Source organism: Prionailurus viverrinus, chromosome B2 (genome assembly GCF_022837055.1).
Source record: "Prionailurus viverrinus isolate Anna chromosome B2, UM_Priviv_1.0, whole genome shotgun sequence".
In the NCBI taxonomy this organism is placed as follows: domain Eukaryota; kingdom Metazoa; phylum Chordata; class Mammalia; order Carnivora; family Felidae; genus Prionailurus; species Prionailurus viverrinus.
Window position 1 is genome coordinate 113,963,248 of NC_062565.1, and position 26,747 is coordinate 113,989,994.

Sequence of the window (26,747 nt, forward strand, 5' to 3'; positions counted from 1 at the left end):
TGTCTCAAAAATAAATAAAAACATTAAAAAAATGTTAAAAAAAAAAAGAGCTTATTGTAGTTGGCGCAGATGCTATGTATCCTTTAGAAGTTATTGAAAAAATACAAAAAGTATACTGCACGTTAGATGAGTGGTCCAGGTCGTCCAATCTTGGAGTGGTTAGAGAAGTCTGAAGTAATAAGGTGAAATTCCAGTCCAGTTTCGAAGAACGAGGATTGGAATTGTAGAGAAGGTTGAAAGTTCGCTCCTGGTGGGAGGATCAATGGAAACTACTTGTGTTATCACAACCTGCTCCTGAACACAACACGGCCCATCACACCAGCTACTCGTACTCCGGCACTCAACCAGAAAGCACCTCGCAAGCGGACATTGCTCCTCCAGCAGCTGCCAAGCTCAAAGTACCAGTGCGGGAACCCCGGGACAGCGCCCACCTCTCCCAGCTTCCGCTTCCGGTCCTTCAGGCTCCGCCTCAGCGGAAAAGGCTTTATGAGAAGGGGGAGGAGTAAAGGTGGGAAACTGCGCGAGCCGCGCAGGCGCACCTTGGACGGCTGCAATGGCGCTGTCGTGCTCCCTGAATAGGTATCTGCTGCTCATGGCTCAAGAGCACCTGGAGTTCCGCCTGCCGGTGAGCCCGCAGCGACCTCCACAACTTAAGGACGGGAGAGGACGGCACGGTGGGGGTTGGTGTGCGGGCGGCGGCGATCGTCCCAGCCTGAGCAAGCAGGGACCTGGGGGTGTGTGCTTGTCGAGGATATCACGGGTCCCTAGTCCCTCGGTCCCTAGGAAGAATCTGAGCTTGGAGGAGGATGTGTGAGAAAGAAGTCCAAGACGCACTCTCTCAGCCTTGCCAAATATTTTCATTCATTCTTCTACCCATGCGCCAGGTATTGGAGTTAGGTGAATATGACCGGTCCTCTTGCTTCGGGAGCTCTTCGTCTAGCAGAGAATAGAGACAGCCGATAGAAATGCTCAGGGCGGTGTTTTAAGTGGCAAATATGTAGGTCAGAGCCCGTGTGGCAGGGTGGAATTGCTGATGGTGGTAGTAGGTGGTAGGAGTTAGATAATGGAGAAGTTGGAAAAAATGTTTTATTCATTCAAGAAACATTTTCCGAGTACTTGTAATTGCACGTGCTGGACGCTGGGGATATAAAGATGAAAAAGACTATTTCTGTCTTCAAGGAGCTTACTGTTTAGGCTAAGGGCTGAACAGATGTGAAAACATATTATTAAATAGCATTTGTAAGTGCACTGATAGATGCTTAGGGAAGTATGAGAGCATAGAAGGGGAATCTAATCCACCTGTGGAGTGGAAGATGTTGGTCTTTAAGATCGCTTCCATTTGACACTTGAAAGTAACTAAAGTATGAATGAGTTAGTCAGGCCCAGCAGAGAAGTAAGTAAATTAGGATTACAATTTATTATTACTGGATTATGAAATATGTAGCTGAGAGTGGCAAGAAGAGAGCAGGAGAGGCAAATAGGGGCCAGAAAATGCAAAGCCTTGAAAACCCTGGAACGGAAGAGAAAATGTATTTAGCTTGTAAGGGAAATTTACTGAAAAATTTTAAGCTAGGAAGTGACAATAGATTTTTCCTTAAAAATCACTTTGGCGGCAATAATGAGGACAGATTTAAGAGGAATTTGAGTCTAGAATCAGAGACCAGTTATGAGTCTGTTGGCATATTTTTATTAATAGATCAAGGAGGCCTGAACTGGCAGGGGGTAAGAGGATGGGATAGACCGAGAAAATATTTAGGTGATGAAATCATCAGGACTTGATGATTGAATATGGGGAGAGGGGGGAACAGGGGCCAATTAAGAATGGCTTCTGGGGTGCCTATAAGAGCTTCTCCATTTAAAATGTAGAGCACAGGCAGATAAAAGATTTAAATATTGGTTATGCCAAATTTGGTGTGTTTGTGTAATAAGTGGAGATGACTGGGCAGTGAATATATGAGTAGGCACAGAGTACAGTATACTGGTAATAAATGTTTGGGAGGCTTCTGCATATGAATACTGGTAGTAAATGGATACTAGGAGGGAAAGTGAAATTATTTAGAGAAAGCACAGTGTTGAAAGAGTGATGGGCCAAATGGAGGTGCTTGGAAGCACTGATATGGAGGGGAAGTGAGAAAAGGAGGTCATGAAGAGGATAGGCAAGTATCAGAATAGGAAGACTGTGAGGGCACAGAAATCAGGAGGGTAAATTTTTAGGAATTTTGCTAAAGCTGTTGTGTAGAATTTTAGGAGGGTAAGCTAGATTGCTTGGTTTAATGGTCGCTGAGAAAAAAGGAGAGATAGACTGCTCCAGAGCAGTCTAGAGCGTAAGAAGGGAAAGAGATTGGTTAACAGGTTGAGGGAGGCCTAGGGTCAAGCAAAGTTTGTAGGCTGAAGAGAAGGGGAGAATGGCTATAAGGACACAGTGGGGGGTGTTGGCCTTTCACTAGAAGGAGACAGCTTACAAAGGAGAGTTAGTTTGGATGTGGGGTGGCTGCCAGAAGGTCTGCTTTCTAGGTAATGAATGAGTCAGGGTTATTTCTTGAGAGATTAGGGACCAAGCAGTTGAGTGGAGAAGTTGAGAAAAATAGTTTCATTTAAAATAGTCATGGAGAGCAAAATAGGGAGCTGATCGGTTAAAAAATTGTGAACACAGTTGTTAGAGCAAATGCTGAAAATCCAGCTGAGGGTGAAGATCATGTGTTTATAATTGTGCCTGAGAGTCTCTGATTTTCTTCAGTTGTGCTCAATTCACTGGCCTTAGGAATTATGAAGGAGACTGTGGCATTGATTCAGGATTGATGTTTTGCTGGGCTTGTGCATTGGCAAGATAGGGGTGCAGGGCGTAGAGCTTCATGGAGGAAGTAATATTTTAATAGATATTAATTGATAAAGTGTTGTTTTGTTGGTAAAGAGGACTAGAAAGCCCACTTCAGTAAGACACAAAAGCAGGTGTAAAGGCATGGAAGGAGTTGATTATGCTGGTGGTGTGGGGTGTGTGGGAGTGGGGATGAAGTAATGGGCAGTGAGGCTGGAGAGATGGGTAGGATCCAGTTTTGGAGTGTTTTGAAACTATTACAAGGGATTTGGATCTTATTTTAGATATAATGGGGAGCCATTGATTCTTTTTTAAGGCAGGAAATGAAAAATTTTTTTTTTCTTTTTAAAACCAGTAAGTGACCAGTAATCATTGGTGTTTTAGAGAATTCTGGAGTATCAGAGAGAGGATATCACTTAGAGGATACTGAAGTGGGAATAGAGGCCAAGGAGGGTACGTGCTCCATAGGCAGGCAGTGCAGTGAGAATGGGTGGCTAGGCTGCAGTCTTAACAGCATCCCCAGTACTTGCACATTTTACCTCTTTTCTTTCTCTTAAATTATTCTTAGTCATTGTCTTACCCTAATGCCAATTTAATCTCCCAAAAAGCTCAGTTCTGTTTTACATTTTCATTGTCCCAAGGCTGAAACTTCTTAGTCTGGCATTAGCCTACCATTGCGTGGTTCTTTTCTCTGTCTCCCCCCACCTCCCCATGTCCCCTCCTTCCCACTTCTCCTGCTCCCCACCACAGTGAGACCTGAAGTGAATCCCTATCATTCCCTGAATGGTGCCCTCAGTTTTGTGCTTTGGTCTGTGCTGCCTTTTGTCTGGTGGCCCTTTCCTATTTCAATGTTCGATCTATTATTGATTTTACATAGTCAGTATTCATTGAGATTGACCCACGTATTTAGTCTATTTTAGGTTTATTTTTTTACTTGTTTCTTTTTAAATTTGCAATTTCCTTAATGGGTTTTTATCCTTTAATAAAATTCTTAATTATGTCTTTTATCCCCTTCAATATAGAAAGCATAGTTAAATATGATAAAAGGAGTCCTGTGGGTATGCTACCTTTGTGTATTGTTTCTCTTGGTTCTTTTTCATATGGGTGCTGGCTTATTTTTAAATATATGCTAGATGTCTTTGTAAAGTTATTTGAAGAAATAACATGAAGACTGGGATGATGTAAATCCTCTTAAAGATAGCAACATTAATGATCTAGAGTGACTTGAACTCATTTTCTGGTGTTAAGTTTTGTTTCTGTTCTGATTCACACATGCTCCTCTGGTATGTAGCTTTTGGGGAATCTCAATCCAGACTGAGGGGTTTATCAAGCCATCTTCCTTCTCCATGGATGGCCCAATATTCTTCTGTTTCTCTAGCTCCATTAAGCTGTCAAAAACACTTTCCACCCCCACAGCTGCTTTTGGAATTGATAAATGCCCCAGGAAGCAAGTGGCTGCACCTTGGGATTTTTGGCTTCTCCTGAAGTTTGGTTTGGTAATTCTTATAACGTCTCTATGCCTTCAGATGCCAGGTTTCTCTAGTTCTTCTCAGAAGGCTTAATCTGAATTACCTAGTTTGCCATCAGTGGAAGTGGAAGTCCTCTTTCATTTATACCGATTCTCCCTGTATTACGGGCTTAAGTCAGTTTCCGTGAAAACTTATAAAACTGAAGTAATCTTTTCTCTCTTGAACTCTGATATAATACCTTTTTAAGCACTCACTGTTTTACACCTCACATTTCAGTTACTAGGTTGAATGTTTTGTTCTACTAGACTGTAAGCTCTCTGAGGATAAAATGTGTGTTTATCTTTACATAGCTTAGTGCCTTGCACATGTTAGTTTTTCAGTAAGTATTGAATTGAGTGAAAGGATCCTTTTGGGGAAGGGAATCAGAAGGGCTGTCAACACTTTTGAGTCAGTCTTCTGTATGAGAACTGCTAAGAAGGAAAGCTGCAATGAGTAGCTGCCTTTATGATTTAAAATGAGAGATTAGGAATGTACGTGTGGTCCGGTTTTACCTTTGTAGAGTTAATCAGGGCCAATTTTAGTTGGCGCCTGCCTTATTGTACTAAAAGTAGACATCTGGGTTTTACTGCTGGCTCTGAAACAAACTAAGTGTATGAAAAAGTGAGTGGCTAAAAGAACTGAAAATCTCGTATGAATTAATGCATCAGGCATGCCCCAGATCAGGCTGTATTTTTATATCCGATATAAATTCTTTTGTTCCTAATGGGGAAAAATTCCCAACTAGAAAAGTCAATTTGCCATAAGAAGAGTAAAGATTTTGTGTTTTGCTTTTTCCAAGTGGATTGAGTAGTTTAATACAGGTTTTGCTCATAAATTTGAAACTTGGGTCATCATATCTCGTTTTTAAGTCATTGCTTAAGTTTTAGGTAGTAGAGCTAATGCTATGCCCTAAACTTCAATAATCCTTCACTTTTTTTTTCCAAAGTAGGAATTTTAAGTGTTTTTTAAAACCTTTGTGGGTTTTTGGCCTGTTACTTTTATATTTTATTTTATTATTTTATTTTTATTTATTTTTAATTTTTTTAATTTTAATTTTTATTTATTTTTCTTTTTTGAGAGAGTGCACACACAAGCAGGGGAGGGCAGAGGAAAAAAGAGGGAAAGAATCTTAAACAGGCTCTGCACAGAGAGTCCCCAGTCAGGGCATGATCTCACAACACTTAACTGACTGAGCCACCCAGGCACCCCAGCCTGTTACTAATTTTTAACAAGATATCTCAGGAGCAGCAAATTCTGATGTTTTAAATGTAAAGCTGATCTTGGGGTGCTTGGGTGGCTCAGTCAGTTGAGCGTCTGATTTCAGCTTAGGTCATGATTTTGCAGTCTGAGTTTGAGCCCCACGTCGGGCTCTGTGCTGACAGCTCTGAGGCTAGAGCCTGCTTCGGATTGTGTGTCTCCCTCTTTCTCGCTCGCTCTCTCAAAAATAAACGTTAAAAAAAATGTAAAGCTGACCTCACAATATGATTTAATATAGAATGAACAGTAATCATTCTAGACCAAAGTAACTCAATCTAGAACTTCATTTTTTTTTCTTTTAAGAATTATAACTGTCAGTCTTGCTTGATTTCTTGAGGTACTGGACTTCAGTGTTGTGGTCATCATCATCTTGATTCCTTTACTAACACCCTCATTTCTGTGCGCCTGTTGCCCAGACCTCCTTATTTTGTGAGGTAGCTATGATTCCCATTTTACAGGTGAGAAAACTAAGAGTTGGAGGACTGAAGTGTCTTGTATAAAACCACATGGTCCCTATTTGGAAGAGGTGAAAATAAAATTGTGGTCCCATCTGACTCCCAAGTCCAGTGATACCTCCTATTTAAATGTGTATCACCCATGTTGCAAAATGACTTTTGGGTTACTTTCAGTGATTTACTGATAGACTATGCTAGTTCTTAGTCTCTCCATATAAATCAATTGAATTTAGCTCCTTCTACTACCAGGAATTAAAAAAAAAAAAGATTTATTTCATAGACAAAAGGAAAAACAGAAAAGGCATGAGTTGCTCAAACCTTCCATGCTTTTTGGTCTTGAAGTAGAGGATGTAGGTGGTCTAGGTATACTGTCTCATGGTGGCTGTGGCTCATGATGAGCTTGGTGATCAAGGCTCCTTGTAGTTGGGATGAAAGGGGACTGTAGGCACCCAGCAGAGGGGACACATCTCTAATTAGGTTACCTCCATAAGACCTACAGAGACCAATGGGATTCTACCTGCTTTATGTTATTTGAGGAGAGTAAATTTGTTAGCAGTACAAATTGTAAAATGTGTATAGTCCTCTTGTATTTAACAACACAAAGTGATTGCTTCATGGAATATACATACTATCTGAACAGATTTCAGCTTTGCATTCCCGATGTTTTTAAAGTAGCTACTGTGTTCTCTTTCTAGTTCTATAACTTTATCCAGAGAGAAGAGGAAGTTCACTTGCTATTAACTTCTGTTTAATGAATCCACAGTGATGCTTCTTGGTTAATCACTTACTTCTTGTCTGAAAATCCTCAACTCATTTGTTTACTAATTCATTTTATTGATCAGTTGTCAGATTTGCTAATCTATAGTTTTTGTCATCTAATATTTTCTAAAATCAGGGCATTTTCTGACCAAGTCTTTTAGCAATCCTCTTGTCTAAAATTTCTCAGAAATTATTTACCATGGTGTGGCTGTAAAATTTTTTCAGAGCTTAGAGTTGTAATTTGTCTGGTGTTGAAACTTAAATGCTTCGGGTAGATCACCAACCCACTCTTTAAAAAGATCTAATTATACCTATATCTGTTAATAGGCTTTGAGTTCCCTGTGTTAAAATGTGTTCTTTCTATAATATTTTCAATGTAGGAAATAAAGTCTTTGCTTTCACTTTTTGGAGGTCAGTTCACCAGTAATCAGGAAACTTATGGAAAGGTAAGTTGAATTTATATTTTTCATTAGACCATGTGCAACATATTTATAAGTAGAACCTTGTATTTGAAGAGAAAAACTGCAAATCTTAAATTTATATTTGTATAGTTGCTTGTATCTGTTTCTAGGGGAAATTGAATAAAAAGTATATTTTTGGGGAAAAAAGTTGTGGTTTTGCAAAGTCATTCAAGTTTATTTTCAATATTCATTTAGTTTACTAGTTTTTTTAGCTCAGCATCTGTACCATAATGGGTATTTGACCCTTAAATGAAAAAAAGGGCTGTTTTCCGTTGATGAGGTATGATTAGAATTTAGAATTTAGTGGAATTTCAGACTCATATTGAGAATTATTTAAAAATTTAAAATTGTGCATTTATGAGAATGTGAATTGATGAGATTTGTATTTTGTATTTGATAGTGTATCAGTGTATTAGAGAAGTTTGGAAAATAGAAAAAAGTCATTGACAATTCTTTCACATGACTTATAATTTGAGGGCCTTCCAGTCTCTTTTCATATGCTTTTTCCCCTTCAGTTCCAATACTATGAACTTCTGCAGTCTCTTTTTCACTTGATATTATTAATATTAATTATTAACATATGATTAATATTATTAATAGGCACGTATTGCTACGTAGCCTTCATCACTAACAGGGTTATATAATATTTCCATTGAAATTTTTCTGTAGACTAGTATAAATATTGGAAGAAGAAAGACAGGGTATGGAAGGGAGGATTTCTTCCAAAAAATGAGAGAACTTAGTTGAAAGTCGGCTACGGTTGGACTTTACTCCTGATTGACTTTCGTGTATTGAGGGAGGCGGAAAAGAGGGAGATTGTGGATATAATTGGGTGAAAGTGTTGAACTGAGGTCAGGAGGCTGCTTTCTGTTTATGTGTTCTGGTAAGGTGTTATTTGGGTGGAGATAAAAAGTGCCTTAATCTTGAGGGTTGAGACAGGGGATTGGTAAACCCTCCTGGGGCACCTGGAACTGTTTTCCTTAGGTAAAATAATAAATAATGATAATTTAATAACATACCCTATGATTTTCCATCATAGTTATTTCAGAGTTCCTCATCTACCCACTCAGATGGCCACAACTACCTAAAAGAGAGGGATCATTCAAGAAATACATTACTTAGAAGTTAAAAATAAAAGAGCTGCATTATAAGGAATGATAATAAAAAAATTCCGAGATTATACTTTGGGGTAAAATATGCATCCTTTGCATTAATTATTTTGGTCAAAATACATAAGAGAACACATACAGAATTAATCTTAACTGTGTATTTGCTGATCTTTGCATTTATAGTCATTTATAAAAATGTTCTGATGCTGTAGTTTAGTATCCTAATAAATAACCTGTTAAAATAATTCACTTTTTTACTATTGGAGCAATTTTTATTTTGGTTAGAGTCAGATCAGGTATTCTTACATAGACGTTGCAGATAGGAATCTATCCTTATTGACTTCTTGAATAGAAGCATATGAGGCCATAAAACCAGTTACAAGTAAGTTGTATATATTGTTATTTTTTTTCAGTCTCCTTTTTGGATTCTTAGCATTCCCTCTGAGGATATTGCCAGAAACTTAATGAAACGGACAGTGTGTGCCAAGTAAGAGAAACTTATAATGTTTTCCTGCAGGTTGTACACCATACTTATACTACTCTGTCCTTTTTTGCTCTAGTGGCAGAGAATAGAAGGGGTTAGTTGTGGGGAGCTCACTGTAGCTTGCAGTTACATGAATTTGCCACTGGATGGTGGTGGTAGAACAGGGAGTTCTCTGCTGAAGCAGGGTGGGGGAATCTTAGTGGTGGAATGCATAAATAATTGTTTTGGGATAATGTTTTTAAACTTCTGTATAAACAGGAATATGGTATAAGATGTAAATGCTGTTATTTTAGAGGATAAATGCCACATTTAATTATAACCAAAGTATACAAAATCTAGATGGCTTTTAGTTGGGTGAGCTGATTCAAGTTGAAGTGACAAAAAGTGAGGACTGCCATAAAATATGTTTTGATATTTTATTTGTTAGCAGAATCCTGACTATCATCTCTTGTGTGGAAAGGAAAGGAAGAGTTCATTTTCAAAGGATAATATTCTCAATCCTAATGGCAGCATTAATTACAGTTACAAAGTAGTTTGAATTTAGATGCACAAAACTGTGCTACCATGTAGAATGCAGTTCCATTACAATGAATTCTTGCTTGCAAGAATGTTTGTATGAAATTTGCTTGTAATTGTCTAAATGTTCCTGGAAATTGGTGGAAGCTTTAGGATTAAAAAAAATTTTTTTTGAACATGTATTAATTTTTGATAGACAGACACAGAGCGCAAGAGGGGGAGGGGCACAGAGAGAGGGAGACACAGAATCCAAAGTAGGCTCCAGTCTCTGAGCTGTCAGCACAGAGCTTGATGCAGGGCTTGAACCCACAAACCGTGAGATCATGACCTGAGATGAAGTCAGACAGCCACCGAGGTGCCCTGGATTTTTTTTTTTTTTTTATAGTAATTTGCTTTTTGTAATCATTAGGAGAGTAACTACTAGTTACTAAATGTTAGTATTACCTAAGTATTATTAATAGTAACATTTTAGCTGGTCTTTTTTCTTTTTGTCTTATGGAGAAGACTTTGGGAAAATTGGATTTACTGCACCTTTTTTCACTAAAATAAATGATGTTACTGCATGATTTGTATTCTAGTATAAGAATACAATGATGAAAACCTGGAAAAATCTTGACTCATGTTAAATTTCCCTCCTTCTGTGTAAAGTGAAACTTCTCTGTGTAATTTGAACTAAAGCTATGTTGATTTTTAGGACACATTATTTCTAGCTTAGAAAATAAAGGTGATAGTATTACTGTATTGTATTAGTGGAGCAAGCATAACGAACTAGGGAAGTAATTGTTATATATTACTGCACGAGCTGATTTCTTTACTGAATTTAGTACTAATCATTTATTTCCTAGGTCCATATTTGAACTATGGGGTCATGGAAAATCTCCGGAGGAGCTGTATAGTTCTCTTAAAAACTACCCTGTGGAGAAGATGGTACGTAGTGAAATGCGGTTTTATATAGGTATATTTACATATACTGTAGAACTACTAAACTTAAAAGAATTTATCTGCTTTTATTTTAGGTTCCATTCCTACATTCAGATTCTACATATAAAATAAAGATTCACACATTTAATAAAACATTGTCACAAGAAGAAAAAGTCAAACGAATAGATGTAAGTGAATTTAGCTAAAATCAAAATCAAATGTAGTCTGGCTGCTGTTGATAGGTGATAGTACTCAGGTCTGCTAAGTGCTTGTTTTATAGTACACTGTGTGCTAGGTCATTTTCATGTTTTGTCTTAATGCTGATACCAAACTTACAAGATAGGTATTATTCTGTAAGCACTATTTTTCCTTTACTATTCTAATGAGACATGAGAATTACTTTTATTTTTTAGGCACTTGAATTTCTGCCATTTGAAGGAAAAGTGAATTTAAAGAAGCCACAGCATATATTCTCTATATTGGAGGATTATGGCTTGGACCCAAACTGCATCCCTGAGAATCCACATAATATTTATTTTGGTAGATGGGTAAGCAGGTGTTCTTGTTACCTATTTCAGATCGTTTCTTTAAAAGCTTAATGTTAGACCTTCGAAGGCTCAGAACTACTGTGTGAATTAAAATTGGTGTGAAATATGTGGTTATGTGTTCTGTTTGTTTTTTCAGAGATTCCTGTGAAGTGCAAGAGGCTTGTTAGATACAGGGTCTAGGTAGGAGGTGGTATATGGGGGAAAAAATAATGTAAGACTTGTCTGAAAGTCTGAATTGCTTTTTAAGCAGAGAGAAGGCAGAGTGCTGTGATAGCTGAGGGATCTCCTTTGTGGAGCTCTCGAATTTGAGCTTGCCTACTGAAAAGAAATGAGATTACAGCAGAGCAGTTCTGCCCACTTCCCCTAAGGCTGTAAGTGGGTAATGGAAGCTGAGCCTTATGTTACAGAATATTGTTATTTAGCAGAAAAAAAAGAGGTGGCTAAAGTTTATTCACCACCAACCCCTGGAATTATTGCATTCAAATTCAATGCAAATTTAGTTTGAAAAGTCAAAGTCCTTTGCAACCATTAAAAAATACAAGGTAATTGTCCATAATCACTTCAGTCACAGTTTTTAAAGGAACAAGTTTAGAGCAATGGTAAGTGGAAAGAAGTTCTTATCATTCAGATCCTGTGGTTTTATTGTGAATAATGATCTTAACTGTTATGCAGTTACACTAATTTGAAGAATCTCTGATCTAGATTGCAGATGGACAGAGAGAGCTTATTGAGTCATACAGTGTTAAAAAGAGACACTTTATTGGAAATACAAGCATGGATGCTGGTTTATCATTTATCATGGCCAACCATGGAAAAGTGAAAGAAAATGATATTGTCTTTGATCCGTTTGTTGGAACAGGTATTTTTATTTCACTGTTAAAATAGTGCATAGATGTTACTTGTCTATATTAGTCAAGGTCATAGTAATATTTTTGCTAAAAGATTAGTACATTTGGACAATAATCATAATTATCATAAGACAGTGGCTAAGAGACAACCACATATTTGTGTAATAGCCCTGTATGTAACACTTTCACCACTTCAAAGATAATGCTGATACAATTTTGTGAACTTTTTCCCCATGTAAGCCACTAGGTGGAGAAGCATATTGTCCACTGCAATACCATGCACTGTGGAAGTGTTTTGCAGCTATATATAGTTTATTTAAGTAGGAGAACTCTTGGGTGGAAAAAAGACTTGAGTGACAAGACAAAAAAATGTGTTCATCATTTAAAATTGATAACCATATATTTACATGGAAAAAAATGGGTAATGTGTCTTATCTTTGGTTTGGTTTGTAGAGGTCTATAAGTAAGTGTGAAAATAAGAAAAGTGACTAATTACCAATGGGCTAGAGCCTGGCTGCTGAGGCTGCAATCTGGGTTTTTTGTACACACTTGATTAGATGTCCGTCTGTATAATTGTGTGTAGAAGACTTAAAATTCCAAATTTACCTCATATGGCTCTGTGAAGACATTTTCCTGCTTCACCCCATGTTTTGCTGGGTCTTATTCATGCCTAGGGGATACTAGCATTTAGGTTTGTCTGGCTAAATTCATTGTAATTCAGATTATGTAGGAACAAATTATATTTGTGGTTGGAGTTTCTCCCTGTAGCTGTCTTTCCTCATCAGAAACTTGGGAAGCAGTGTTGATGGAATAGCTAACATTGTTGAATTAGAAAGAAAAAATCTTCCTGAGGAGATTATGGCACAGGGAGGGGTTATGTGACTTAGCTAAGGTTATACAGTGTATAAATTTCATGAGAATCAAACTTAAGCAGTCTAACTCCAAAGTTCATGCCCTTGACTGCTCTCCTATCTGTATTAGGATCTGTTGGCCAACTATTATACCATAAACTAACTTGAAGAATGTCTCCACATGTGATTAGGAAGAAATAGTATCAAAGTCAAAAGATTTCCAACTTGGAATGATTTTCTGTGTTTGTTGTTGAATTAATCTGCTAGTGAGTCTCTCTTCCCCACTCCACCAGTGTCTCCATATATCCCACATCGAACATATAATTATCTGTTTGTTTCTTTCTTCATTATCCTAAGTGCCTCCCCCCACTTTTTGTTTTAAGTTTATTTTATTTTGAGAGAGAAAGAGAGAGCAAGCACATGGGAGGGAGGGGAGGGAGGGAGGAAGAGAGATGGGGGTGGGGGGGTAGAATTCCAACCAGGTTCCAGGCTCCATGTTGTCAGCGCAGAGCCCCATGTGGGGCTTGAACCCATGACTGTGAGATCATGACCTGAGCTGAAATCATGAGTCTGACTGAGCCACCCAGGCGCTCCCTCTCTCCACTTTTTTGTTAAACTCTTGTTGGAAATAATACCAAACTTATAGTAAAGATCTAAGAATAAAAATATAACAGAGAACACTGGCATATACTTGACGCAGATTAAACTATTATTAACGCTTGGCCTCATTTTGCTTTATTATTTGTTTTCTTTTTATGTTTTTTCAGGGAGACACGTTAAAACCACATAAATATTCTATTCCACATCTAAATTACCCTCACCCCTGTCAGGTTGTCAGGTTTAGCACTCATTGATGATTCTTGCCTGAAGCAGTCTTAACTTTGATGGTTACAAAGGGATGATTTCCAATAACAGCATTCCCCCCACAATAACCCTTTGACACTCATTTTATTATAAGCAAGAGCCCTTTCTTCTCTTCTATGTATTTATTATTAATATAAACTTGTAGATTCCCTTATTTCTCCTTAGTGGTCTATAATCCATTACTTATTTTGTTGCTCAAATTGTCCCACATTTGCCAAGTGAGAGCCCTTTTGCACTGGATCTTTGTGACACGTTTCTATCTTATTTTTGAGCACTTTCTTACTTTCTGGCTTATCTTTTTACCTGCCCAAATCCTGGAATCAGTCATTTCTCTAAGAAACCATTGTTTCTTTTAGTGAAAATGGGATTAGAGACCGCCAAGGTCTGGGTGCTAGACATCTTTGTTTCTCAACTCTTTCAGCAGGGAAGCTAGGACACTTGTGTGTGTATGAGCACATTATGTGTATAAATATGTATGCAGATACATGTTCCTACATGTTCATGTACACTGCAAATTCTGGTCTATGCTGACAGATTTCTTTCTTGCCTATCCCTATTCCATTTTTACATGTGCCTTCTTCTTCAGTGAGAATACTGTTTCTGCTCACCATGCACAGGTTTATTCTTTTGCTCATTCCTATCATGCATCTAAAATAGTTTCAAAATTGCTTTGTCCATACCTCTAAAAGCAAAGCAAAACAATACAAAACCCTATCAAAATGATACGTTTTTGGGGTATGTATTCAGTTCTCTACCTCACCTGTCAGTAAAGTCAAATATTGTGCTTCTTTTTCCCCTTCATTTACAAATCAGTTCGGAGTTCATTTTTTATGTTTGCCCTCAGTTTTAGATTTTTACCTCCTTCCATTCTTGTTGATTTATTTTTAAATATGTAGACGCTCAATTTGCTTCCAAAAGTCAACTATTCAGGAGGTGTACTCAGACAGATGTCACTCCTCTCCTTATCTCTTCCACCCTCCTCCCCGCCTAATCCCTTGTAGATAACCAACTTCTTTTTTAGTTGATTCTCCATTTTTTTTTTAAGGATAAGCAGATACATGTACATTTTATTTCTTTTTTCTTACACAACTTTGCTTTTTTTCACTTAATAGTATTTCCTGGAAATCACTTTCTGTTAATTCACAGAGATTGTCTTCATTCTTTTTTATAGTTGTACTCCATGGGTGTATGTACTATAATTTATTCAAATGGTCTCCTATACTTGGACATGGGGAGTGTCCAGTGTTTTACAGTTATAAATCATGCCTGCAATGAATAATCTTTTGAATATATACTCGCATAATGTTGAAGATGTGGCTCTAAGGTAAATTCTTAAAAGTAGGATTGCTGGGTTGACGAATGTATGCATGTGTAGTTTTGTTAAATGCTGCCAAATTCCTCTCCATTGTGCCATTTTATATTCTTGCCAACAGCATATGAGAGTCCCTGTTCTCCCACAGCCTCACCAGCACGGTTCATTGTCCAGGTTTTCAGGTGTTGCCAGTCAGTTGGATGAAAATGTTATCTCGATGTAGTGTTATTTTGTATTTCTTTTATGAGTGAAGTTTAATAATCTTTGATTTTTTAGGGGGCACTTTTTTAACTTTTTTTGAATTATCTTTCCTCTCTTTTGTCCATTTTTATGTAGACATTTTGTTCTTTATTTTTGAAAGTATTTTGTATGTTAGGGACATTAGCCCTCCCTCTCCTTTCCTGTTGTTTTGTTTTTTGTTTTTGTTTTGCTTTTGTTTGTTTATTTTTTTCTCTTTTTTCTTTTTGAGAGAGGGTGTGCAGGCACAAGTGGGGGAGGGGCAGAGGAAGAGGGAGAGAGGGAATCCCAAGCAGGCTCCACACCCAGCGCAGAGCCCAAGGCAAGGGGGTCACCATCTCACCACCATGAGCTCATGACCTGAGTCAAAATCAAGAGTCTCTCAACTGACTGAGCCACTTAGGCATCCTCCTTATTTACCCCTGTTTTCCATATGTATAGAAAATGTATAAATTATTAAATATATACATATATATGTACACACATACAAAATTAAATATATTCTTTCCATTTGCCATTTAACTTTGCAAGTAATTGCTTTTTTGCCATTCAGAAGTTTTCCCTGCATCTAAGTTATATAGAGGAATCTAGCTATGTTTTTCTTTTCGTGCTTCTATAGTTTTAATTTTTTTCTTCTAAATCTCTGGTTTATTTGGAATTTTTCTTGTATACTATGAGGAATGGATCCAATTTCTTTTTCCAAATGTTAAACCCTTTATTAATCCTTAATTTGTTCTTGAACTTTAACAACTTTTCCTGTGAACTGAGAAGTCTTTGAGATACATACATGTACATAATATGTATACAATATGTAGACAACACCATAAAGGTTACAGAGTTCCTAATGTACATAAAATTTCTTTCCTTTCCCTTGATGTATATGAGGTTGGGTGTATAATGAAATGCTAACTGCCACAGCAATCAAAATATTGATTACCTTCAGTGTTGTTAAGAGGCAAGGAGACCTGCCTCTAATTTAAGCTGCTTTAGAGCAGCTCCTTAGAGTGGTTAGGATATCTTGGTCATGTGACTGTTTACATAGGACAATTAATGGAAATTTGCAAAGAGGAAGATCTTTGCAAAAAATGCTGCTAAAATATATTTTTGTAATTTGTGTTTGTAATCTAAGCATAGATTTCGAGCTTTAGTTTTTGGTGCTTTAGTTTTAACTTGGTGATAGTCCATAACTGTGAATAGACACAGTTCTAAGTATCATTTGTCCTCTTTCTTGGGCCTTTGTCTCACTGATGGGTAGTACCTTCTGAAGGATTGCAGAAATAGCCTAGTGCCCTCTTCCATGGCCATAGTTTTTCACAAAGTATTTGATGATATTTTTATCCTTATGTTTCCTTTTCTAGTATTTAAAAACAAAGTCAAGTGCATTCAATCTTTTCTCATTTTAAAAGCACAAAATTAAAATGTATTGCATTCCCGAATGCTTTATCCACTGACTTCTCATGACCTGTGATTTTCTCAAAGTTACAGAGTAGAAGGTTTCTGGGAAACTGAAAGGAGAGCATAATCTTTTCCTGCCTAAATGCCTTTCCTTTTTCTTTGAGACAGTCTGCTATTGTTGTCTAGGATGACAGTATGAACTGCAGAAACACACTATTTTTTCATTTTAGTGAATATGTTGAGTTTAACTTTAATAAGATTAAAATTTTTTTTTGTTTATTTATTTTTGAGAGAGAGACAGCTTGAGTGGGGGGAGGGGCAGGGAGAGGGAGACAGAGTCCAAAGCAGGCTCCAGGCTGTGAACTGTCAGCACAGAGCCCACTGTAGGGCTCAAACTCATAAAACTCTGAGGTCATGACCTGAGCCAAAGTCGGACGCCTAACTGACTGAGCCACGCAGATGCCCCTTAATAAGATTTTTTAAAAGTTGTGTATCTCCATTTTTTTTCCCAAGAGAGAAGGTATGTATCATTGGCCAGCTCAATCCTCTTAGTATTTAGGAAGTTAGGAAGTCCTGTTGTTCTAATATGAGCACAGCTACAGGATGGATGAGCATGGATATGTTGAGTAATATAATGGTACCAGCCTGCCTGTGATATATAAGAGTTGTGAATGGTATACAAGTCATATTAACGGAGTGTGCCCCTTTACTTATTTAGTTTGATAACAAATTTAATTTTGTTTATCTAATTGGTAAGCTAAGTGTATATGTCATTTCAATTGGTGCTGACCCCAAAGGAAATTAAATGGCATAGAGAAAACAAATAGGATGAGTTTAAATCTTTACTCTATCAGTTATTATGTCACTTTGGGCAGCATTCTTTACTTGTCTGAGCCTCAGTTCCATCATTGATAAAATGGTAATAGTAATACATTGTGAGGTTAAGTGAGATAATACATGTATATGGAATTCTTAGGAAGTTGCCTGATGTATGTAGACACTCAGTGAACTGTAATGGTTATCACTATTTTTAAATTATTATTTTGTTAGAAGCATGGATGCCTGTTTGGTGAAAGATGTTAGATATAGCCAGTATTGAATGGTGATGATAAACAATTTGGCCATGAGCTCATTTTCTATTCCCTTCTTTGGCTAATTTCCAAGATACTCATAATTTGCAACTGTTGACAATTGTGACAGCAGGCAAGGAAAGTGAGTTAAAATCACGAACATCTAATTCTTTGTAATGAAAATAATTGGTACAAGTGTCTGCCAGTTGTTCTAGGTAGCTGTGGTGTGATTTTAGGATGGAGCTTCATAGATACACTTTTGATTCCTTGTCTCCTCCATCTCAAGTAAGTCAGCTGTTATGGTAATTGAGAATATAGCCAAGAGACTATTAAGTATTCCTTGGCTGCTTCTACCTTCAGATAACCCATAGTATAGGGAAAGGGGTGTAGCTCCTTTTGGAATTTCATCGTTGCAGAATGATAGACACAGGTCCCAGGTGTTGGGAAACTGACTGTCCTGGTCATGGGAAGAGACAAGGAGGGAAGAGATAATTGATCCCTATAAACCTATGGAAGAGTCTCTGCTTCCTTCTCATTTTTGTCCACAACACTTTGTAGTCTCCTTTTCCTTTTCTTTGTAGACTGAATAGCTTACCTAGTAAAATTTTTATTTTCTAGCGATATCCTTTTGCTCAGGCAGCTGGTGTGACTTGAGTTCTATTTTAAAAAGGATAAAGTAGATATAATTGCACTTCATGTTTCCTCCTTCTCTCCTTTTCTTTCAGCAAAACCAAATCCCAATTTCTCATTTCTACACTTTTATGAGGCTTTTCACTTAAATCTCTAATGATGAAAGTCATACATTAGTTTCTGTATTATAAAGAAGTTCCACTTATTGTGTCCTTTTGCCTATAAGATATTGTCCTAACCTTAAAGTGGTTACAGTTTAAGAAAGCAAATATTAAAACACTGAGTTTGTGGTATTTGTACACTTGATAGCATAGTAAGAAATTGGGTGAGTCATATTACCTGCTCCCTCACCACTTCACCCCTCCTTTATCACCCCTTCCACCAGAAAGCATCAAGGAAACTCCAACTGGACTAGAACTAAATGAAAAAAAAAAAGCTTCAATTTAATTGAGAAAACAACTAGATGATTAACAGTGATTACCCAGTGACCAGCTCAGAGAAACTAATTTATAATGATTTTATTTAAAATTTGAAAGCTTAAAGGGCACGAAGTTAACAGATGCCGTCTAACGGATTATCCATCTCCTTCCAGCAGTGTGCTCTAAATTGGCTCTTCTCAAAACACACTCTAACCAAATGGATAAGGTTCTGTTTAAGGAAGCACAGGAAAGCTTTTCTGTTCCCCTTGGCAACTAGTTCTTCTAGGTGAGTATCTGCCTTAATTGGCAGAATTGTAGTAATTCCTCATAATTTGGGTGAAGTGATTTTGTGAGAATTCCAAGCCACACAATACAGTATCTTTCCTAAATATGGACGGTTCCATTTATAGAGCAAGAGTAGTAAGGTCATAGCTTACCTCTCACACAAATGCTTCTGGTAGTTAGTATGAGGGAACCTAGGTTTTGGTTTCTGCTGTACTTTTAGTCCTTCATTTCTCTTCTTCATGGACTTCAATAATAGCAGTCAGTTACAGTATTTTTCACAAGCAAAGTATATTTAAGTACATGTTCCCAGACTGTGTTTTAAATGGCTATGGAAGGAACACCATTCAATTATAGATCTTGACCCTCTGGAGGCACTACCCATCCTCGTGTTAGAGATGACCTTTGTAAAGGATATAAGGGAAAATACGTAGTTATTTTCCCTTATCTGAGTTGGTGCATAGTTTAAGAATATATTTCTGATGTCCGTTTTACTGACAAGCCTTTCTACAGTATAGCTATTAGGACAAAGAGCATTTTACGTTGGATGATTAAAAAGTAAAGTTCAATGAGAAGTACAGTTACTAAAATATTTAACTTTGTGACTTTTTTCTTAAACAATTTAAAAATGTTATTACTTTTTAAAGACTTCCATTAATTTTTAAATCTTAGGATTTTCTTCGTATGTGAGCTGGTCACAGCTAACAAGTTTTTTAGTCCGGGCAAATTGCATTGGGATATTTGTTCTAACTTTGATCACAGCACAAAGTAAACAGAAAAGTTGTATTATTTTTGTGTATGCTTGATAATAGTTATTCAGAAATTCATTTTTACAGTTTAAAAAAAGAGATTATCGCTTCACTGGTTACAGGAATAACTATTTCTTGTCCTAACATTTTAATTTTTGTAGGGATTAATGTCTTACATATTAATTATGCCCTATTTAGTTATTTGAAACCCTGATTTCAGTGGGAATTGAGCCCAAATGTCAGAATATATTTATTGCCAACTCTTTATGTAGCAGCCTTTTGTGCTCATTTGTAAGCAAGGATCAAGATGCTTTGTATAGACGTCTCAAAGTCAGATGAAGATGTCTAAACATCCATTATTTTGATCAAAAAGTAATTTTCCCTAAGTAGTGCATTTAGAGTAATGATCCCAGGACATGCATTAATTCCCTATGTTGTGACCATTGTAATGAGCACAGCTTTGGGGTTTGTTTCTTTAGTTCTGAGGCCTGCTAAATATAGTCAGGACCAGTGTTACTCTATGGTACTCTGCCTACAGCTAGTCAGTAAGACTCTGGATCAAATTAAATAGGGGAAGAAACAACAGTCTGGGACTTTCTGGTTAAAAGACCATAATTGTGTGATTTTTTCAGGTGGCCTTCTGATAGCATCTGCTCATTTTGGTGCATATGTATGTGGGACAGACATAGACTACAATACAGTTCATGGCCTAGGTGAGTAGAGGTTCTAGACAGTGTTACAGTCTTTGTTCTTGTACCAAATGTGCCTTTATAATAATTAAACAGGTTTATATGGTATTATACATCTATCTTTAGTGTTAAGATACAGAGTTGTGATATAATGTAGTTTTACTTATTTTTCCAAACAGTAAGATTTCATTGGTTATCTGCTTTTTATGAAGTGATCCAGTATGTACAAAGTGATCTCTTGGGTAACACAAAGATGGCTAAGGAAGAGCTCTCCCCTCAGAGGTATTTATGGTTTTAGTAAGAGAGATTTTTTCCCCCTTTGTTTTATAGTAAGAGATTTCTAAAAAGTTGGCAAACTACAAGGCTGTGAACTTTAGAGTTGGGAAAGAAGTTGGAGAGGGACTAGCCATTTTATTTATTTTTTAGAGAGAGAGGGCACAAGTGAGCAAGGAACAGAGAGAGAGAGAGAAAGAGAGAGGGAAGAGCTAGAGAGAAGCAGGGCTCACCCTAAGCGGGGCTTGTGCTCACCTGAAGCAGGGTTCAAGCTCATCTGATGTGGGACTTGAACTGATGAGCCATGAGATCATGATCTGGGCCGAAGTCAGATGCTTGACTAACTGAGCCCACCCGAGCGCCCAAAACAAGCCATTTTCTAATCAGCATGTCCATATTAATAAAACATAGAGTTTCTTTTTAAAGATTGTCACCATTTTTTTATTCAGTAATCATATATTGTGTGAATACTAGATTAATTTCTAGTCCTCGAATACTATATCGATTTTAATTTCATAACCAACCAAAATATCTTTGAAACAGTTAAGGTGATAGTAACTTAGAAGATTCTGTGTTAGACTGAGGTTAACTTGAGACAAATATTTGCTTGCTTTTGAGGCAATTTTGGAAATTATTTTGAAATCTAGACACTTTGCTAATGTATGTATGTGATTGGATGGAATTGAATCAAACTGGAAAAATTTCTATATTTCCATATTCCATAATATTTCCATATTACCTGAATAGTACTAAAAATGTCAAGTTTCACTGATGATTTTGAAATTCTGTTCATGTTGGTATTCAATTATTGTATCTAGAATCAGCCTTTTGAACACCCTTTTTCTGTTTGTCACCCAGTTATTCTCAAGTTATTGTATTGGTAAGAATTTTCCATACTTTTTCCCCCCTAAAAAATTTGACTTATTGTGCTTGATGAACAGTCTTTTTTCCTAACTTGACTATAAGGAATTTAGTATATTTATCATAAGGAAAATTGGTTATATTAAGTTCACCTAAATGGGCTATCCAGAAAAAGATATTCTTGGCAATATGTTAGAGCAGACAGAGTGCTAAGAATTATTCCAGTTAGCTTTTAGTAGAAGCAATATGTTTGCTTTAAGGGGATTGTCCTGTATAATTTAATAGAATTCTTATTTATGAAAATTATGTTTAAAGTTATTTATAACCTTTCAGTTTGCTTGTATAGAATTCTGATTGAGGTTGAATTTTTTCAGAGCTTATCCCAGATGCTGTTAAATAGGCCCTTTGTTTCTTATGCTTATAATCTCTTTTTATACTCTGAAATATTCTCAAATTTCTGCTATTTTAAAAATACAAAACCTTTTCTATTCCCGTAGGAGCCCTCTAGCTGCCACTATTTTCCTTTTCCTTTTGCCAAAGTGTATCTTGAAAGCTGGTATTTACTTGCTGTCTCTTTTTCTTCATCTTTCACTGTCTTCTGCCCAGTATTTTTTAACTTCTGTGCCTGCTGAAATCTCTTAGTAGGACCACAGATCTACAGCATTTGGCAGTGTTGACCTTTGTAAACCTCCCTTGGTTTCCTAGACAGTGATATCATCAGGTGGTACTTGCTTAACTGTTCTGTCTCTGGCTCCTTAAGGCCTTGCAGTTTTCTTTGACCTGTATTAACATGTTGTTTTCTCCAGGCATCTCTCTTTGACCACTTCTCCTGTCACAGTGCATATTATTCAGAGTCATGTCATTCTTCTTCTTTTGATTTTTAAATTTTGTTTTTATTGTGAAGTAGAAGAAGATGCAGAAGAGTGTATAAAAATGGAATAACTATAGAACAAACACATAACTGCCACCTAGGTCAATAAAAATGTCATTCGTTCTTACAGGATTAACTTTAAGTGCATATATTCTGGCCTGTACCCACTAAATAGCTCTTTCTGAATGATCTATAGGTAGCTGATAAGCAAGGTTGATACATCTCAAGTAAATCTCATTTTTTCCCTTAAGCTTGTTTTCCTCTTGGTTTTTCTGATCTTAATCAACAGCGTCATCATCCACTTGTGATGCCTAAACCAGAACTTTGAACTTCTTCCTTCAATCCTCATTTTAACTTTTCTTCTGTAATGTCTCCATTTTGCTTCCTCTCTCCATGGTCCTAGAGCTCCATATTTCCCAAGTTAGCTCTCTTCATTTATCATTTATCTGATTCATCACTATTTCTATATGGGGCTGATTGCTCCTGCAGGAAAAGGACCATGTTCTTTTCAGCTCTGTATCTTACTTGTATATGCTTTGAGTTTGGTAAGTATTGAATGAGTGTTTTAAGGCAGTTTCATTTGAAAGGTGACAGAACAAGATCAGGTAGAAAGTATGTTTTACTGTTCAAAATATTTTTTGTAGTAAATGGAAATAAAAATAAGTTTATGTAAATAAAATTAATAACTTGAAAAGTTTTATTGTAAATATAGGTGTAAAGGAGTTAAAAATTACTTCTAGCTAAATGACAAGAAGTAAGAATGTTCTATTTGATTTAGTAGTTTCTGTATTCCTTTTTCTTTCCCTTCAGGAAAGGCTAGTAGGAAAAACCAGAAATGGAGAGGACCAGATGAAAACATTAGGGCAAATCTTCGGCAGTATGGTTTAGAGAAGTATTACCTTGATGTCCTGGTTTCAGATGCATCTAAACCTTCCTGGAGGAAGGGCACATATTTTGATGCAATCATCACTGATCGTAAGTTTATTTTTATACAAAAGTAGGAGTAGAATTAGTTCCCTAAAGTCACTTACACTTAAAATACAAAACTTATCAACACACACAAAAATGTCAGCCTTGTCTTCTCCCTACCTCTACTGTCTTCATATTTCTTTATTTTTCCCTCTGGGACAATAATATCCAGTCTAGTATCAGGTATTACATTTGGTAATCTCTTTTAGGCCTCTTTTAGTTTGTCACACTTTCACAGCCTTTCTTTTTTATGACACTGACATTTTTGAAGAACACATTGGTTTGCTGGCCCTCCCACGGTTTTAAGTAGAATCTTCCTTGTGTTGTGTATTCTTGGCTGGAATATTTTATGGGCAGCAATGCGTTCCTTGAGTGTCACTCTAGAGACCCATGATGTCCATCTGCGCCTCATTGGTGATTAGGTGACTTCTGACCGCATTATTTGTTTTTTGCCTAGCCCCATATGGTATCAGAGAATCTACAAGAAGAACAGGTTCTCAGAAGGAAATACCAAAGGGGATCGAAAAATGGTAAGTGACAGTTAAATGCAATAGGTTACTATTTTGAAAAGAGCATGTTGTTCTTTTTAATTAGCATAGTTTAAGCCTTAAGATTTTTCATTGATTTTGAAATTTTGTTTTCTTTTTCTAGTCCAGAAAGCCATGTTCCTGTTTCCCTGAGTTATCATCTGAGTGACATGTTTTTTGACCTGTTAAACTTTGCAGCGGAGACCCTTGTATTAGGTGGAAGACTAGTCTATTGGTTACCAGTATACACACCAGAGTATGTAATATTAAATAATTTTATTTTTTCATTTCACTTTCGTTATGGTATTTGTATATCTAGTGTATTTTCCCCCTATTTCCAGTTGTATTCAGGGTAAATATATTTATGTTTAATGTTTATAACAGCCTTTGTTTACCTACATATGTGTATAAAACCAGCCCTTTTCTCTTATTGAATTGCTTTAACCTTTTTATTTTATATCAGAAGTTGGCAAACTATAGCCTGTGGGCCAGATGTGGTCCTCAGCCTATTTTTGTAAGGCACTTGAGCTGTGTTCTTACATTTTTAAAGAGTTGTTAAAAAATAAAAAAACAACAACAAAGAAAGACATGTTACAGAAACATATGTGGTCCACAAAGGCTAAAGTACTTACTGTCTGGCCTTTTAGAGGAAAGGTTTGCCAACCACCGTTTTATACCATTTTTAACTCAGTGTCTGATAAATCATAGCTCTTCAGTAACTGTTTTTCCAGGCCACAAACATAGGTAATTTTTAACAGCTTAGTGGAGTGATTCATCTACTACTAGCTAGCTTTAAATATCTATTGGCTATTATGATCACCTTAAATGCAGTAAATTTTTTTTTTTAATTAGAGCATGTGTGCATGGGAGAGAGGCAGAGAGAGAGAGAATCTTATATTTTTTTTTTTTTTTGAGAGAGAGAGAGAGAGAGAGAGAGAGAGAGAGAAAGGCAGAGAGAGAGGGGCAGAGAGGGAAACAGAGAATCCCAATCAGGCTCCATGCTGTCAGAGCAGAGGCTAATACTGGGCTCAATCCCACAAACCGTGAGATCATGACTTGAGCTGAATCATGAGTCAGATGCCTAACAGACTGAGCCACCCAAGTGCCCTGAGAGAATCTTAAGCAGGCTCCATGCTCAGTGAGGAGCCCCGTGCAGGGCTCAGTCCCACAACCCTGGGATCATGACCTGAGCTGAAATCAAGAGTCAGATGCTCAACCGACTGAGCTACCCAGGCTCCCTGCAATAAATCTTTTTTATTGTATTGTATTGTATTGTATTGTATTGTATTGTATTGTATTGTATTGTATTTTTTTATGCGTGAGCCGGGAGGGGAAGAGAGAGAGGGGGACAGAGGACCCAAAGCAGGCTCTGTGCTGACAGCAGTGAGCCCAGTGTGGGGCTTGGACTCACAAACTGTGGCATCATGACCTGAGCTGAAGTTGGATGCTCAACTGAGTGAGCCACCCAGGCACAACATCTTTGTTAAAAGCTAATACAAAATAAAAGTTGTGCATATATTTAAAGCACTGATTATGTTCAATATTGTTGGTTTGGGTTTTATTATTCAGTAATTATTAATTATAAACAGAGCTGTATATAACAACAATGAAACAGAAGATATCTTGAATAAGACAGCATCTTTAGATTTCAAAGATAGTTTAGAATTAGGTTCAAAATTTGGCTGTTTCTTCAATCTTCCATAGAAATATTTTTAAAAAATTATGTAGTTCCTGTATCTGCTATACATAATTATATAGAAAGCATTTTAGAACAGTGTTAACTTTCTGTCTTTTCAAAATGGTGGATGGTCCTTCAGCTGTTGGAAGCCGTGCTGGTTTTTGTTTTATAAATGTGTTGGAAGTTACCATGGCTTAACTTAAGTCATGCATTTGTTTATCAGCTGATAAGACTGTATACATTCCTGCCCAGACTTCTTAACACTGACCTGTGATAGTCTCATTTAATCTTTTCATTTTAGAAATAAGGAAAATTACTTCCAAGGAGTGAAGTGACTTGTCTAAAGTTAATAGCTAGCTAGCTAGCTAGCTAATTAGTTTCCTTATTCTCAGGGCTGTGTTCACTTAATTTAACAGTTTACCAGATCTCAGGTACCAGATCTTTATTAATATTTTCAGAGAAGAACACATTTATTTCTTTCTATACAAAAGTGGTTCCTGCCTTAGATAAGCTGAATTCCAGCAGTAAATTTTTAGAAAACTTATTTTGAGATAGTTTCAGACTTACATAGAAGTTTCAAATGTAGCACAAAAAATTCCCCTCATCCAGAGTTTCCAACCATTAATGTCATCTACTGTATCCTCCTTTCTCATTCATTACGTAATCACATACCCATTGTCATTCATCCTTTTTGAAACTAATTAAGAACTTGCAGATAGTAATGCCCCATCACTTGTACTTCTCAGAAACCAGAACATTCTTGTCAAACCACAGTCAACCCTCCAAGTTTGGAAATCAGTATTGATAACACTGCTGTTCAGTACATGGACCTTATTCACATTTCATCAGTTACAGTCCATCTGAGAAAATGTGCTCTATTAACCCATCTTGTCATTCTCCTCCAGTCTGGGATATGTCCCCATTCTTTTCTTTTGTGTCTCTGATAGTTTTGCAGAGTATACAGCGTATATTCTAAAGGTTGACCCTCAACCAGGGTCCATCTGATGTTTCTTATTTATTTATTTATTTATTTTTAATATGAAATTTATTGTCAAATTGGTTTCCATACAACACCCAGTGCTCATCCCAACAGGTGTCCTCAGTGCCCATCACCCACTTTCCCCTCCCTCCCACCCCCTGTCAACCCTCAGTTTATTCTCAGTATTTAAGAGTCTCTTATGTTTTGGCTCCCTCCCTCTCTAACCCTTTTTTTTTTTTTTTCCTTCCCCTCCCCCATGGTCTCCTGTAAGTTTCTCAGGATCCACATAAGAGTGAAAACATACAGTATCTGGCTTTCTCTGTATGACTTATTTCACTTAGCATAACACTCTCCAGTTCCATCCACATTGCTACAAAAGGCCAGATTTCATTTGTTCTCATTGCCAGGTA

General features: G+C 36.9%; 1 protein-coding gene across 4 annotated transcripts in view; it reads left to right on the plus strand.

Moving 5' to 3' along the window:
- Positions 1 to 501: 501 nt before the first annotated feature.
- The window catches only part of TRMT11 (tRNA methyltransferase 11 homolog), a 58,396-nt gene continuing 32,150 nt past the window's right edge, over positions 502 to 26,747 (plus strand). The window contains exons 1-11 of one of the 4 annotated variants that reach the window (XM_047860326.1): positions 502 to 625; positions 7,175 to 7,240; positions 8,778 to 8,851; positions 10,210 to 10,291; positions 10,381 to 10,473; positions 10,699 to 10,833; positions 11,536 to 11,692; positions 20,123 to 20,203; positions 22,995 to 23,159; positions 23,611 to 23,683; positions 23,805 to 23,936. In XM_047860326.1, the coding sequence (XP_047716282.1) occupies positions 554 to 625; positions 7,175 to 7,240; positions 8,778 to 8,851; positions 10,210 to 10,291; positions 10,381 to 10,473; positions 10,699 to 10,833; positions 11,536 to 11,692; positions 20,123 to 20,203; positions 22,995 to 23,159; positions 23,611 to 23,683; positions 23,805 to 23,936 (1,130 nt within the window). In that variant the 5' untranslated portion in view covers positions 502 to 553. Of the gene's footprint in view, positions 626 to 861; positions 885 to 7,174; positions 7,241 to 8,777; positions 8,852 to 10,209; positions 10,292 to 10,380; positions 10,474 to 10,698; positions 10,834 to 11,535; positions 11,693 to 20,122; positions 20,204 to 22,994; positions 23,160 to 23,610; positions 23,684 to 23,804; positions 23,937 to 26,747 lie in introns of those variants that run through there. The other 3 variants (XM_047860328.1, XM_047860325.1, XM_047860327.1) reach the window with 3 other exon arrangements.